At 48.7% G+C, this 15,553-nt stretch overlaps 2 protein-coding genes across 2 annotated transcripts; both read right to left on the bottom strand.

Annotated features, from left to right (window-relative positions):
* Positions 1 to 205: 205 nt before the first annotated feature.
* Positions 206 to 3,301, bottom strand: N7519_010712 (KilA-N domain-containing protein; the record flags this gene model as incomplete). The annotated part of the gene is made up of 4 exons (XM_057297485.1): positions 206 to 1,487; positions 1,548 to 1,680; positions 1,757 to 2,714; positions 3,266 to 3,301. 4 exons carry the CDS (start codon positions 3,299 to 3,301, stop codon positions 206 to 208), a joined length of 2,409 nt encoding a protein of 802 aa, XP_057145367.1.
* A 7,444-nt stretch (positions 3,302 to 10,745) lies between these two features.
* On the bottom strand, positions 10,746 to 15,394 carry N7519_010711 (putative ATP dependent RNA helicase; the record flags this gene model as incomplete). The annotated part of the gene is made up of 7 exons (XM_057297484.1): positions 10,746 to 10,955; positions 11,023 to 11,350; positions 11,410 to 11,623; positions 11,674 to 12,289; positions 12,313 to 12,970; positions 13,030 to 14,575; positions 14,632 to 15,394. The coding sequence occupies 7 exons, from the start codon at positions 15,392 to 15,394 to the stop codon at positions 10,746 to 10,748; spliced, it is 4,335 nt and encodes a 1,444-aa protein (XP_057145366.1).
* Positions 15,395 to 15,553: the final 159 nt, after the last annotated feature.

Here is a 15,553-nt window from a genome sequence, read left to right as displayed (position 1 = left end):
CGCGAGACCCAGACAAGACCACGGCGCGCCATGCGGGTTGTGCATGCGCAGTCTATCATGAAAAAACAAACTCCGACCGAGAAATAGACCAACAGGAAAAAAAACAAAATCCAGCAAATACCAAAGAAGACCCGAAGAAAATCGAAAAACAAGAATCAAAACAAGCTGAAAGCTAACTAGAGGCCACAATCGAATCAGACACAACTCACCGATGACGAGCCATGACCCCGCTAGGCTTCATCGGTTGAAGGATAGGCGGACCACCGACCGGACCACCGAGGGTAGCATCGGTGATGGTCTTGCGGCGCTTCGAGGTCTCGTACTCAGCCGTACTCTCGGGACGGATATCGTCATCCTCACGCATACGCTTGCTGCCCGCACTCAGCGAGCCATTTCCAGTCGGGTAGACTGGGGCCGTGGTTGAGGCCATGGAGTAAGGGTCCGAAGCACCGTTGGCCGGGGTACCGCGCGTGTCGCTGACAGCGTTGTACAGGGTAGTGGCGGCAGGACGAGGAGGAGTGTTATACCCCGAAGCCCAGTGAGGAGGGGGGCCGGCGCCCGTGCGCGGGGTCATACGACCGGAGCCGTTTTGCTGGCTCGGGGAGCTAGTCATCTCCGGGGTAAGCTGGGAGTGTTCGCCGGTGAGGGAACTGACGGAAGGGTTGGTGGTGTAGGTGTAGGAGCCACGGTTGGAGTTGTAGCCGGCGTTGTGGTCTTGCATGTACTCCTGGTCGTGCTCGGCGACGGTCTCGCCGGGTCCATTGCTCTGGCTGTAGCGGTTTGAGTCGCGCTCGGAGGTTTCGGGCTCGGAGACGCCCGGGCGTGGGTTTGGTGGCGCCATCTCGCTTTTCATGTACCCGCCGGGCAGGGGTTGGCCGTAGCTGGACATCCCTGATTGGGTGAGCGGGGTGTGCGGCGCGTATTGGGCGTGCGTTTGTGGCGCCGCGGAATAGTAGGGCTTGGAGCTGTCGTATCCTTGGCCTTGGTAGGCTGGCAAACCCTGCATGTTGTTGCCCGGCGGGGTGGTTGCGGGGGTGGTTGGCATTGAGCGCTGGTTGCTCAGTGTAGTGTCGATGGACAGGGGCTGTGTGTGTGGCACTTGTCCGCCCCATTCGTATGAGCTGCCTTGATTCATCATGCTGGATGCGCTGGCTGGCGGTGTGGGAAACGTGTTGGCACGCTCGAGGCCTGGTCTGGAGCCAGGCTGGCCATTCATTTGGCCTTGCGACATATGAGAAGACATGGGGGTCTGCAAAGAGGGGTGGTGATGGTGAATCGGGGCTTGCTGAGAGCCAGACGGCGTGCGCTGGGGACCCGGCGGAGGGCCTTCCAAACGCCGCTGCTGGGACTCTTGCACTACCATGTTTGTCCGAGTCTGGTTGGCCGGGTGGTATAGAAGACCACCAATATTATGCACAAAGAGTGGGTACAATAGATCGGTGATCTTCTCCTTGTTGGCAAATTCCAGAGCACGCTCAAATGGGATCCTGAAGAGTAAAAAATTAGCGACTGATGCTGCGCGTGCTCTGTGGGATCAAAATACATACCAGACACCTTTTAAATGCATCGGTCCAATTTTCACAACATGGCGAAGCTTTTCACTTTTGAGAATTCCATCACGTCGACCACGGGTCATGCCAGCTACATTTAGCAGCTTTGTACCATTAATCATGTGGTTGTCTGGAAGGTTAAGAAAAAAGAAAAACAAGTCAGTGAACAGTTTTCAAATTGACCTTTTTCCAAAGAATGAACTTACCCTCTCGTCGAGCTACACACACCCCCTTCGCTTCCACCTGGTAGCAGAGGCTCCCCTCATCTTCCCATAATGTGGCTGTCACTCGCGGCTTTGCTCCCGGAGGAGCAACTTGACCAGTACCATCAAATACGAACCCTTGTAGCGGAGCACCAGTACTGTTCCCATATCCGCTCGGAGGCGCCACGGCGTGATTGCTCACTTGATAACGATCAGAATAATCATCGATCACATTCTGGCTTTGGAGCTTACCAGGCAACGGCAGCAGCTGAGCCGGCATCTGGCCACCCATGGAGCTTGGTGGGTGTCCTGTTGGCGGTGAAGTGACGCCAGTGGGGTATCCATATTGGGGGTAAGCAGCCGGGGCGTAAGAAGACGCGGGCTGCATCACAGGGGGTTGTCCGTGGTACTGATACTGGGACATTGCGCCTGCGGTTGCGCCTTGAGGAGCGTATGACTGAGCAGAAGACATGTGCGAGTGGACATCCATATACGGCTGGGTCTGGTTCATGCTGCCGAGAGAAGTCGGGCTAGGATAGTACCCTTCGTTCACCGAAGGCGGGAGACTGTATTCAGTCGGGGCGGAAGAATCTAATGAAAGCCGGCCCTGGGTCCCAGACAGGTCCGCGGAGGACGGGGGGCTCCTAGGTTCGTTGACAGGCACAGAAGCACCAGACAGACTCGTGCGAGCGCTAGAGTTGGTGGAATTGGTCACAGACGGGTCTGGATAGGCGGTTCGGGAGAGGCCCTGGGTGGCTGTTGGCAGGCTGAGAGCGGGGAGTTTGTCGCCGGGCAATAACGGTCGTTCCGCCGCGTGAGGGTTGTACCAGGGGATGTCAGCAGGACCGCGGGTATGGACCTGCGAGATCGATGGCAGCTCCAGCTTTTCGGTTGCACGGATAAACGGTTTAGAATAGAGAGATGAAGCGAGCAGCGGACGTCGTAAATGTCGTCCGTCGTGCTATCAATATAGGCTGCAGAATCGTTGGAAAACCACAGGACCTTGCGAACGTTGCACGGAACAAAAAAGAAAGCCAAAGAGTTGCAAACGAAATATTCAAAGCGCTTTCAGAATCAAACGTTCACAAAAAAAAAAGTATATAGCAAGTGATGCAAGACGCAGGCAATGCAGGGGGCGTGCAATATCGTTGTGAAGCTTCGTAGTAAGTCGTAAACCTTTCGTAAAGACTCGGAAGGCCTAGACAGAAGCGCAGCAAAGACTTTTTGAAAAAGACGAATTCAGAGAAGCACAATAGTCATCAAGATCATTAACAATCGTCGAACACATCAAAGTCTGGGAAGCTTCAGTGGCACTAAACAGAAATGCGTAAGTTTTCGTTTCAAGGTCATGCAGGAATCATGTCATTGAAGAAGAAACTCTCAAATTGGAGCGCATTGAATGATAAAAATAAGGCCGAAGCCGGATGAAGGTAGGGGGAAAGAAAGTTCAAAGTCTCAGACAGTCGAGGGATGGGGGGGGGGTTGAGAGAGAAGAAGTGCGTTAGGACGTACAGAAAGGTGGAGGCTGGGGTGGTGCAGCAAACGCATCCCTATGCACTGCAGGCTGGATAGATGGCGTTTGAAAAAGAAAAACCACAAATATATAAAATAAAATAAAATAAAGGGCAAAAGGAAAAGGGCCTTAAAATAAAAGGGAATCGTACAGTGAAACCTAGCAAGAAGGCCAGCGGTTAAGAGAGGGGAAAAGAGGTGAAGCGAAATGACGCTGAGCCGCAGCGGGAAAGTCGATCAGTGGAGGATAAGAAGAAGCTGACTAAGTTCTCACAAGAGAAGAAAGAGAAGAATGTTGTTCTGCAGAAAATCCCGGCTTGCCCCGTCTTTTGAGGGAGAGACGAAGAGAAAAAATGGAGGAGAAAGAGAGAGAGAGAGGCCATCGAATCAATCACAGTGGACCCGGTGGAGAGAGAGAGAGAAAGTGACTACCAGAACCGTGCGTTCAGATCATCCTCTAGACTCGATATCTGCTGTTTTTTTCTTTTTTATTTTCTTTTTATTTTCTCCTTTTCTCTTTTCCTATTTTCCTATTTTCTATCTTATTCTTTCTTTTTGGTGGGAAAAATTATTATATTATTTTCTACGCCACCAAGTAAGGACCATCCGGATCAGCAAGAGTTAAGCGTCAAGGTAAAGAGGTAAATCATTCCCATTATTAACAGTCAACAAGTATTAACTAGCATTTCCCAATCAGTACCATACCTACAACATAAAAACTGCAGGGACAAGTCAAAGAGAAATACTCCCAGCTGAGGATCCTGGTCTGTGTGACAGGCAGAAAAGCAACACGCTGATCGTCCGGGATAGGCCCGCTGGATCTGGGAGTTGATTCCCTTAGTGGAGTCACCGATCAGATTCAATTAATTTATTCCTTTTCTGAGGGGGTTACTCTGGACTCTTCTGGATACTATTTCTGGCTGGGCGAGACTGCAAGATTCGTTAAAACAATACATAATATATTTTAAGTACTATATAAAATATACCCTATATAGAAACATAGCCTTAAATGTTTCATAAATGCAATAATAACACCTGAGCACTTCATAAATAGCAGCTGAGAGGGTTCCAAGGTTCGTCTCCACGCGCGCGGGTCCCACTCGCTGAACCATGGGTGGTCGACCGGGGAGAGGAACGGGGAGAAATACATCCACGGTTTAAACTGAGGTTAATGATTGAAACCGTGGTTGAGATACTAAATTACATCTAAGAATACCAGTAGTACACAGGTACGGAGTACTATATTGAATATTGTGCAGTAGGGAAATTCTAATCTCGTCCCGATCATCTCTTTTATCGTGCAAGACATCTGTCAGCAGCTGCAGAGGGAGAAAGTAAAAAAAAAAAGAAAGGCCCGGTAATGCGCGGCGGCTGCACCGTCGATTGCGGATTGCACTCTCCCGCTTCTGGAGCCAGCGCTTGCACCACCATTTCCCCTCTATTTGGGGTACAGATGCTACAAGCTGAAACCTGCAAGGTCCATCTTAAAGAAACGGCTAAAATGACTCCCGGCGCGTAAATTCATTCTCCAAATCATTCACCAAATCATTCACCGGACATCGGCCGAGCTTTGTCCCCTCTCGGATATCTTACTGTTAGAGGCCGGCTCGACCGGGTCCATCAAACCAGTCCGTTCAAAGTCCACCTACGGCTGTTGCCGACTTAGTGGACCACTGCAGTGTTATCAATTACAATTACAATTAATTCTATTACAATTATTTTCTAAGCCAAGAACAATTCCAAGGTTATAATACCAAGGCCTTCTTGGCTGGTCTTCTTTTTCTTTTCTTTCTATGGTTCGGGACGATCTGGGCGTTAAGACGGGCCGTGAGTAACAGTGGAGAGAGAAAGAGGAAAGAAGCACGTCACACCCCCCAGGGATGGAGAGGGGAAAATCAGTGGCTCAGAGGGAACCACGAAACACGGGTGGCTTGAAGTCGATCAAGGGTCTGTTCTCTCTTTTCCAATCCCTGCCAAGTACCACCTAGAGAGACCAGTCAGAGCCGAGGCGTTTACCAAAAGAGTCAGTTGAAGGGAAATGAGAAAATTAGAAGGAAAAAGCAAAAAAAATAGAACTAAAAAAAAGGAAAGTAGAAAGAAAGATAGGGTTTAGTCCAGAATTTGTCCAACCACCCAATTTTAGCCCGAATTGAAATGAATGTTCACACGTAGCATCGCAATCTCAACTAACAGACCCCGTGATGATGTATCCAGAAACTGCTCTAATCTTTTCCCTCTATTTTCTTTTGACTGGTTTTTAATAGTTATGGGTACCTAGGTACTGTCTACTCCGTAATAGAGCCTGAAATGGCTCCTACAGAGCACAATCTACAATGTACATAACACCGATCCCAATAGTCGGAATAGCCGGGGTAATAATCCTCCACGTAAGTAAAAGTAATAATAGCAAATAACAAATATTTCTTGATTTATTGAAGATTTTATTTTCCCTATATTTTTCCAGTACCCAACAACAAAAGCCTAGAGCCAGATCCCAGTAAGGGGGAGCGAAGAGACGCTGAACATCCAGACAACTCGACCCCAGTACACCGCTAATTTCCTGGTAAAAAAAAAATCTCAGAAGCCTAGGTGAATTGGGCAGGGTCAAAGTCCCCTTGCGTTTTGTCCTTCTGTTTTTTTCCAAATTACTCTATATTATTACCTACGATGTACTCCGTACCTATTCCCCACTAAGAGACTAAACTATTCACGGACTTGATTCCCCCGAAAATCTTCAAATCTTCCAAGGTTGACAGATGTCAATTCCCATTCCCAAAAAGTGACAGCTAGGGATTTACTATTTTTTGGTCCTACCCTATGCATTGACCACCATGGACCTAGATTCGTTAAATTATGAGATTTCGGGGAGATCATGATCGGAATACGGTTTCCAAATATCAAATTATTTTATTTGCATTTTGGTGGGTTCTGCAACTCTCGCCACACAGACCCTTGAGAGGTCGGTGAACCGGGAGAATACGGCCCCGGGGGTCAGGATATTCTTCAATTTATTTTGCATTTTATTAATATCTTCAAAGGTTAAATCCTTTCTCATGTCTCATGCTATCTAGGTATGCAATAATCTTCTGCGAACGGGTAAGAATCCCTATTTTTTTCTTGCAGATGTTAGGCCAGATAGGAAAGCAGGTACTAACCTAACACACTGGGCCCGAGAGCTCCGGGAAAAATTAAAAGGAGAAAGAGAAAAGAGGGGCCACTGACAGATCCCTGCACCGCAGCTCGCTATCGACGGCCCGATACCCGCTGCACATACAACATACAGTAGTTTAGGGGGAGCATGGGGGACCTCGGGAGGGATCCGCCTGAATCGACACACCATATCTTAACTGGAAAAGGAAATAGTCTTCCGTGCTCCGGGGGATTTGAGTAATTAATTACATTGAAAAGGAGGGTGGAGGAACTCGGTTGTGGCTTTTTTTATTCGCATATTATCCTTCAATATTTTGCTTTTTTTATTAGTACTTTTTTTTATTATCCTGTTAGTTTCAAGGTTTCTCCCCGATAGAAATGAAGAAACGAATCAAAATCAGCGCAATCAGCTCATCAGCTCAAAGGTCCACTATAAACCCACGCAGTTATTGGGCAACTCCGCAATTCGGGTGTGATGCATCGTATGGGACCGTTGAGCCGAGAAGGTAAGGGGATGACCAGTTCTTATATGATAGGTAAACCCAGGAGCAATCATAGCAAACAACAAGGGAGTACGGAGTAGCAAATAGCAAGTATTTGAAATATGAATGTCAATCCTTTAGCATTAGAAATCCAAAACTGAATTCATGTGTCAATTCTTTCTTGATCGTCCCTCCGGGGTTTTCCGCGTATCAGCTCGGTGGATCAATTAGAGGTTACATACGGAAAGCGAATCCTTCCAACGTTGTTTACGGAGTCTCCAGAACCTCTCACTGTTTACGCCGTCAATCTCGCGTCGATCGACGGGTTCGTCCGTACCTTGCAGCGAGTTACCCTGCAGACTCTGTCCGTGCAGATTTCAGGTTTTTCTCGTGAGAACGGAGGACTTTAATTTGATTTTTTTTTGGGTTTCCTTTCTTTTCTCTTTTTTACCTTTTTTTTTTAATTATTTTCCTCGAGTTGCACTATTGTCATATTTATATGCGGGGTTTTTTGGTTTTCCCTTTTCTGGCCTTCCGATCTATAACGTTTCACCAGGAGCTGCCATGCTTTCCCCATGCTGTACCTCGCACATCAGAGAAATATGCCCGAAGCCGTCTGGGCAGACGTTGATGCCAGATAAGGCCGTCAGGCTGACGATCGGGGACAATGGGTACAAGGCCTTTGAGATGTGTAGTACAGCATAATTACGGAGTACGATTGTACAGCATGAGACTCGGACACGAGGAGAATTTGACCGAGAGCCGACCTACAGGGATGTTCCCTGCAACCTAGTGATGTGTTGTACAGGATGGGGGCAAATTAAATCGAGATAGCCTCCGTATAGCCCCGTCTACTGCTACCATAGGTCCACAGTCACCAGTACTTGGCCCAAGTAGGCATAGGGACATTATATAGTAAGGTACATATATACCCTGAAACAATATATTCCTACATTATTCATGTGACTTGGGGTAATTTATCCAGACGCCACCTACAACATCAATTTGTACTTCGCGCGAATAACAACGCACCACGACGCCAGGATCTAGCGTGACGGAACTAGGCTGGGGCCGTGCAACCTTGGATTTAACCTCGCATTGCATTGTCCCGTGGAGCCAAGAGATCGACTGCACGTTCATCTAGCCTTCACACCCTCTAGCTTGTGTAGCAGAGAGGAGAATGGAGAGACAATAATAGAGTATGGAGTAGTAATTTCCAATCTAGCAACCATCTAGTAAATTCCTCTTAAAAGTACTTCATAAAAGTCCTGAGAATAAGTCAACCGCCGTAACCGTTAGCAAGCGCCACTATTCGAGTCATTTACTCCATTCGCATTTGCTCCAGTGACCATAGTCTAGTTCAGAACGAATATAACCTGGAATTCCTCATATCTCCGAAATAGCCAGGATGGCTCGGGCCAAATGTGTAACGAGACTGAAACCCCCCCATCCAAGCCATCGGCGCCAATGATTGGCTTTACGCACCAGCAGCCCGCCGATCGATGATCCGACGCAACAATGACTGGCTGCGGGAACAACCACGTAGGAAGGGCTAGATCGTGTGGATTCACCGCCAGTTGCCCCCCCACCCCCCCCCTTGCGTGCAGACGTGGCACAGAGCATTATCTCATACTCCGTAGCTCCATCTGGTATGCAGTAACCCGCTGTTGTGGAGGATGTATGTCGACCGTTTTTGGATTATTATTCCCTATACTCTGTAGAGTACGGAGTACGGAGTACAGATTACGGAGTATAGATGAGATAAATATCAAATGATTTAGATAGTTATGTAGATATGAAATGTGTTTTCTTTTCTAAAAAGAAAATATATTCAAACCCGCCGATGTCGGGCTATTCTGGCCGATCGGCGCAACAGATAAGAAAACATGAAGGTTCGACTTGGATGTACGACATCGTCAAGACATGCTGTGGGATCTTAATTTGCTTTCAATGTCGTACAAAACAATATATATGTACTTGTTCAAAATCTAAGTCTACCAGCTTCTGCACTACCCCAACATTTCAGCCCTTACAAGCCATAAAGATAACTAGTCATAGACGAGCCTTTCTACATTGTCCATGTGATCTAGAACCGTATCAAAATAAGCAACTCCCTTCTGTATCGCTGTATCATTTCTGAAAATAACAATAATGCAAAATAGTACATAAATAAATAAATAAAAAAGAATCCTAGAACAGGGAGATCCCAGCCTGGAACACTGGACCTAATCCCAATAGACAGAAAGCGAGAGCCAGAGCAATAACCTTGGAACCCAAATAAGCCCAAAAGAGGAAAAGGAGGAGTCCGCTCACCGTCTCTTTACTGTCTCAGCTCACATTTTATACGTATTGTGCATCTGACACCCAAACACGCGCCGTCCACGCTTCTATCTCCCCGGGGAGGCGTCGCTAGTCGATCGAAGAATGCAAATACCATGCAGCGTGCAGCCCAAGCTGCAAGTATCATGTACGATGAAGAGAGTGACAAGCTAGCTTGCCAAGTGCCAGCGCAGGGCCAAGAGCAAGTGCCAGTGCCGGAGACTGGGTTGCTGTGCATGAAATAGTGTACATAGTTTCAAATGATCGCAGCCTGACTACCGTCTATGGGTGCGAATCATTCCCGGGTGGGCTGGGGCACGTGGGGATTTCTCCCTTCTCGAAGTATGTCTGCCATTCAGATTGTGCATGGAGTGCATATTGTGTCTTGGGTGTGTCTGAGACTGTTGGACTTGGATTTGGATTTGGTTTGATTTTCTTTTCTTTTTTTCTTTTCTTTTTGAAATGGAAAATTACTCTGGTTGGTGCGGGTTGGGGGGAATGTCTGGGGGGTGGGGATGGATGGAGTTGACAGCTGGAATCTTCCAAGGTTCTCCCCTGTGTTCAGACCTCACAACTTTGCAGAGGTACGTACAACATATTCACCGCTGGTTGAGGACCTGCATCGACTGCAAGTCTCGTGTCAAGGGATAGTCCGTGTTTGTGGGAGCTGGTATTGGCGGTGGGAGGTTGGTATATCCCTTGATTGGGGTTTGGGATGGTGGGATTGCATTGTTGCAGCTGGTCTTCGTAGACCGATTGTTTCCCGTGGGAAAATGGTGGGAATAAGTTCAAAAGACTTGGTCTCGACTTTTCGCTGGGACAGCTGATAGAAGCCGTAGTTTTATGCTTATTCTTTGGGTTGCTCTTATGCTTATGCAGTAGTTGTGCTTTGATCACGATCTGATAGGGGTGGCGATGATAATGCAATCGTTTACGCACGTCGGATCAGTGCTGACGGCGTCGGTGCATTGACTCGAGGGGACGGACATATCTGCAGTGCTCCGTGCTATGTACTTTGTAGACCTGGACGTACTTCTAGAAGGCGTTGGTTGATGCAGTATGCTGTCTCCCGTCGTTCATGTAGGGGTGCTATGGTTCCTGCTGATAGATCGCCAGGATCGTATCTATTGTCTTGATAGAATATATAATCAAGGTGCGCGAGATTGAATCTTAAGACTTGGGTCAGTGGATTTGGAGACATGGCTCGGTAAATATATTTTGAGACGTGGTGCATCTGGCAATATATATCACCCCTCAGGCTAGAAATATAAGCGGCATGGCTAGTATGGACTACAGTTTCTAGGGGAATAATATGGGAAAGTCCCAATGAGAAGGTATATATATACCCTTCGTGAAGAAACCGAAGCATCATTTGAACGAAAAGAGAGTGTTTGTCCATTGAAGTAACTCTAAAGCCAACAATATTCCGACAAAGTTCTATACCCGACCCAACCATATTCATCATGATTTTGTTACATGCATATCTCATCAAAGGCGCAGAGCATAAACACACATCAAGGCTGGTATATTCATCGCTTACCAGCCTGAGCAAAGATCTGTTGCCAAAGGTCGATCCACTGCTGATGCTTATATGACAACGGACGGTGAGGGTTGCGGAAAGTGTTCGAAAGGATCTCGCGCAGGCGGCTGTTCAAGATTTTCAAGGCTAGCATAGACTTCCAATCTCGCACAGCGAATCGAATACGGTTTGCGTCAATGGAGACGACACCAGCATACATCTATTTCGGCGGTTAGCTTATTGCCAAAAGAAAGAGGCAAAGGAAACGCGGAGGATAACTGTCGTACCTTGAACTCAGCATCACCACACAGCAAAGCTATAGCAAAATCGTCAACGGCGCTGGTATCATGCGCGCTGAGGTTTCGAGCACGTGCCATAATGCTGTAGTATGACAGCCACTTGACGGACGAATCCGCCCTCTTGTTGACAGAAACAGCGGGTAATGTGACTGTCTGGTTGTTGCCAACATTGCGCCAACCCTTGCCTTCGCGCGTCAGAAGCTTAGGATAGAAACTCCAGGCGATGACTGAGTTGATCACAATATCGTTGTTGCTGTTGATGTCGAAATCTTCAGGGATGACGAAGAATTGGCGGTTTCGGCTGTTAGAGCGTGCACTAGAGTTGGTTAGCAGTTGTCAGGCTAGATGTGATGTTTGAACGAAAGGATCCCTCACCGGTTGAGGGCTGCTTTCTGTGATGCGTCCAGGGTCAGAAGACCTGCGTCGGCGATTGACACTACCAGTTGCATCTTGATATCCTCGATAGCCAGCAACGTCTGCGGGCTGAGGAAGTTCTTTCGGCAGAAAGAATACTCGTTGGACCCTGGTGTGCTTCTTATGCGTCTCCAACTGCAATAGGCGTTGTATACAGTCAAAAGATCCGAGTCACCTAGTATTTGTTAGTTATCAACTGTGCAAGATCGATATATTAGGACATACCTCTTCGGAAAGACGCTCGCGCACCGTCGCGTTGTGAGTTGGATCCGATTGTGTTCACAAATGGTGACTTGGAAGAGAGGATAGCAGCAATGCTGACAGTCGCATCCAAGCACCGGAAGAAGGCCCCGTGAATGATCATTTTGCCGAGGAAGACATCCAACGGCAACTTGGCCAGTTGTGTGCCGAGAGAGGTTAAGCTCTCGTTGCTAGTCAGTGCTTTAACTTCCTTCAATGAATCAATGGCGCGGCGAATGTTTTTAGACGACGGCGGGTCAAGGGCTTCGAGGAGTGTCTGTTCCACTTCTCCCAATTTGCAGATCTTCACACGAAGCACCAGATCCTGCAGAGAAAGGCGCAGCAATTCAGGGGTTTGCTGTTCAGAGAGCAACTTTTCATGACGATGCTTAGTGAACAGGTGGAAGCAGATACCGTTCTGGACACGTCCAGCACGACCCCGACGCTGTTTAGCGTTCGCACGTGAGATGAATGACTCAACAAGGCGGGACAATTGACGTCTCTCGTCGAAGCGCATGATCTTCTCCTTTCCTGCGTCGACCACAGCCGTGATATCCGGGATGGTGATACCTGTTTCCGCAATGTTCGTTGCAATGACAATCTTTCTTGTGCCTTCCGGGGTACATTGAAGGCCTTTTCTTGGTCTTCGCTGGCAATCGAAGAGTGAAGCGTATGCACAATCCAACCCCTCTGGAACATGGGCTCGGACAGGATCTCGTCGTTCAGGCGGCGAATTTCCGCCAGTCCAGGCATGAAGATCAAAATCGCCTTGCTGTAGTGAGCCATCTCCGGGGCGGTGGCAAGCTTCAGAAGCAACCTCTTGATCAGCTCATAGTCTAGTCTGTATTCGTCGATGTTGATAACAGTTTCCTTAGTCTGTCTAGAGTACCCATCAAGACTGGCTTGGAGGCCTCCTGTGGTGTCGGCATCCGTGGGTGGGTCGTCCATATCATCGTCGAGGACTGTGTGCTGCGCATCCTCCGACAAACGGTAGTTGGTCATCTCGACTGCATCCTCCAGATACTTCATCTCCACGGGAAAAGTTCGCCCAGGGATGTTCAGAACTGGCACCCCGCCGAGATAATTCGAGAAACGTTGCGCATCAAGAGTGGCGGACATGAGGATGAGTTTTAGGTCAGGCCGCTTCTGCATGAGTCGTCGGAGCACGATCAGAAGGAAGTCACTGTCGATGGTGCGCTCGTGAACTTCGTCAAGAACCACATGAGTGATGTCTTGGAAGTCCTCGGGCCGTTCGAGCATTCGTACCACCACTCCGGTGGTTCTATAAAGTATTAGTTAAGCGACCACAAAGGTAAGCCCTAGAGAGAAGTGAGGACTTACGCATAGATCAACGGCGTGGATTGGGTAAACTTGCTTTCCAATCGCACCGCAAATCCAATGAGAGACCTATTCGTGCCCACGTCGTTCTTGCTCTCTCCAAGCTCCTCGCTGACACGTCGAGCAAGCGAGATTGCGGAGATACGGCGCGGCTCGGTCACATAGATCTTGCATGGACGACCGTGGACCATCTCGTGCTCGAGAATGAATGACGGAATCTGTGTACTCTTTCCGCTACCAGTTTCACTGCAAATGATCAGAGCTCGGTGATCATCGAGCGTACTCAGGATCTCATCTTTGAACCCCCAGATTGGGAGGTTCATCCTACCCTGTATCATGCGTTGATACGAAGGCGTCGACGATTTAGCCATCCAAGCTTCTTTCAGACGGTCATCGATACCCGGGTAATTGTCACGCGTAGACCCCTTCACCGGGGTGCCTGGCTTGCTACCAACGCCGTTTCTCTTCCGGAAGTTGTCAGATAGGACGACGTCATCTTCGAACGTGCCTTGGTTTTCTTGGATCAGACGCTTCAACTCTTTTACAGTAGATTTATCGACTTCATCCTGTTGAGTCTTCTGCAGTGTTGCGAACTCAGTCCAGAGGTCTCTCCAAACGGCTGGCAGCCGCAGGTAGGCCTTGCCTTCCTTGGAATTCTGAGGGAACAAGATGAACAAAGCCAGAGTCGACACGTACCCCTCAGCCTGCTGCGCATTCGGCGTTGCAAGGGCATCCATTGACACAAAAGTAGCCAAGGCATTCGACTTGTGTGTAATGGATTCCACTGCTAACGGGAACGGGACTTCTTGGGGTTTCGACCACCGCACCTCGAGAGCCTTTCTGTTCGAATGACTCGAAGAGGAAAAGTCTTGGTAGACAACCACGCAAGAGGTGTCTCTTGATTTGCAAGTCTCTTCCAAGACTCGCCGTGGGCTCAGGCCTGTCGATTTCCCAAAGTCGCGGAGTATGACCGGGGTCTGGGTCTCTGGAGGAGGAATACCTAAAATCGAGCCTGGATCCTCAGCTTCGCCTTGGAACAAGTCCCCAAGGGCATCCTCCATTCCGTCGATCGCAAGGAGGGCCGGGTCTATCTCTTCGCTAATCTCGGGCTTCGGCTGATCTTCTGCATCGGTCGGAGACTTTTTCTTTTTGTCCGCCGGGCGCCGAATAAATGAAGCATCCTTTCTGAGCTCGTCAAGCTTTTGCTCCCATATGTACTCTGCTTCTCGGCGTTCGAAAAGCACATCACGTTCAATCTTAGCAATCTTCCGCTGCACTTTGGAGGTTTCAGGGTCATCTGACAAATTGCCAGCGCCGCCGCGACCTTTCTTGCCTTTTCCGGGACGATCGAAGAGATCTGGATCCAGGCTGTAAAGTTGAGTCTGCAGCTCCAGCCATTCGGGTACCATGATATCTGGGTCGACTGAGCTGTCCGAGTCGTATGAAATAGGAGGGGCAGCCTTTGCTGCCTTCCAGTCTGCCTTTTTGTTTCCTTGCTTGCTCCGATTTTGGGATGAAACAGGGGTCGAAGTCCCTGAACCTTTCGATTCTGCCAAGAGTCAGCATTATGTCCCATGAAAAAGTCCAAGCCCTGGAAGGGTTTACCTGTCATCCATGAGGTGACACTATCCGTGTCTTTTAGTTGACGAGTATTTGTCTGTGTGTACGATGGCAATTCGTTCTTATCACTGTGCGTAGCCAACCATTCAATTGCTTCATCAAGGTTCCACACAACGTCCCGACCGGCATTGGCTGAGTTGCCAGCAAAATATTGCAAAACATGCTTCAGTGCATCCTCAACGCGGTTTGCTGGGAAGTCGAGTTTGAGCAGAGTTTCCTTCAAGGTCCAAAGCTTGTTATATAGATCCTCCTCGGAGCCAGCCTGTTTTGAACTTGGGACCCGACCACTTGTTATAAGATAGTCATGCTCTTCGGTACTAGCCAGTTCGAGGATACTGTCTTGAATATCTGTCGGTAACCACTCCAGAAGGCTCAATGTTACTGATTGCTGTCGGAAAACACGGCGTTCGTTCTCCAGCTTGGTGGCCTGGCGCGCTGCGTCATTTTTACACTTGACAGCGTATTTGTCGACCAGAATCTGGAGCTCTGCTTCTTCAAGATGCTTTTCCAGCTCCTCCGGTGTGTAGTCCTGTAACAAGGAGGTTGCTTGTGGTGCAGCGGCATCTGCGGTTCGTACGTCGGTGCGTTCAGGTTGCGGCTCGTTTTCCGGCGTGGGTTTTGATTCTTCGGCGGCTGAAGACGGTGTTGTTATTGCCTCTGGCTTAGGCTTTGAGGGCATAGAAACAGTTGCAAATCCTCGAGCCGGGTTGGAGGCGGGCTTCTTCTTTTTCTTGCTGCTCGGCGGCATTATGGCTGAATTATCAGTGGTGCTTGCGGAGATGTCTTCAAAGCACGCTGAAAGTCAGCGGTCAAAGACCAATGAATTTGGCCTGTGAAATACTGTGTAATATGGTGCACAATATTCCCAAAAAGAGTGTTGAAAGGTGTAAAGAGCGAAGAGTCGGCC

This window comes from Penicillium mononematosum, assembly GCF_028829835.1.
Source record: "Penicillium mononematosum strain IBT 11891 chromosome Unknown utg000005l:1.0-9366267.0:1.0-9372171.0, whole genome shotgun sequence".
Taxonomy (NCBI): Eukaryota; Fungi; Ascomycota; class Eurotiomycetes; order Eurotiales; family Aspergillaceae; genus Penicillium; species Penicillium mononematosum.
Note: the sequence above shows the minus strand (reverse complement) of the source record. Positions and strands in the feature narration are given on the sequence as shown.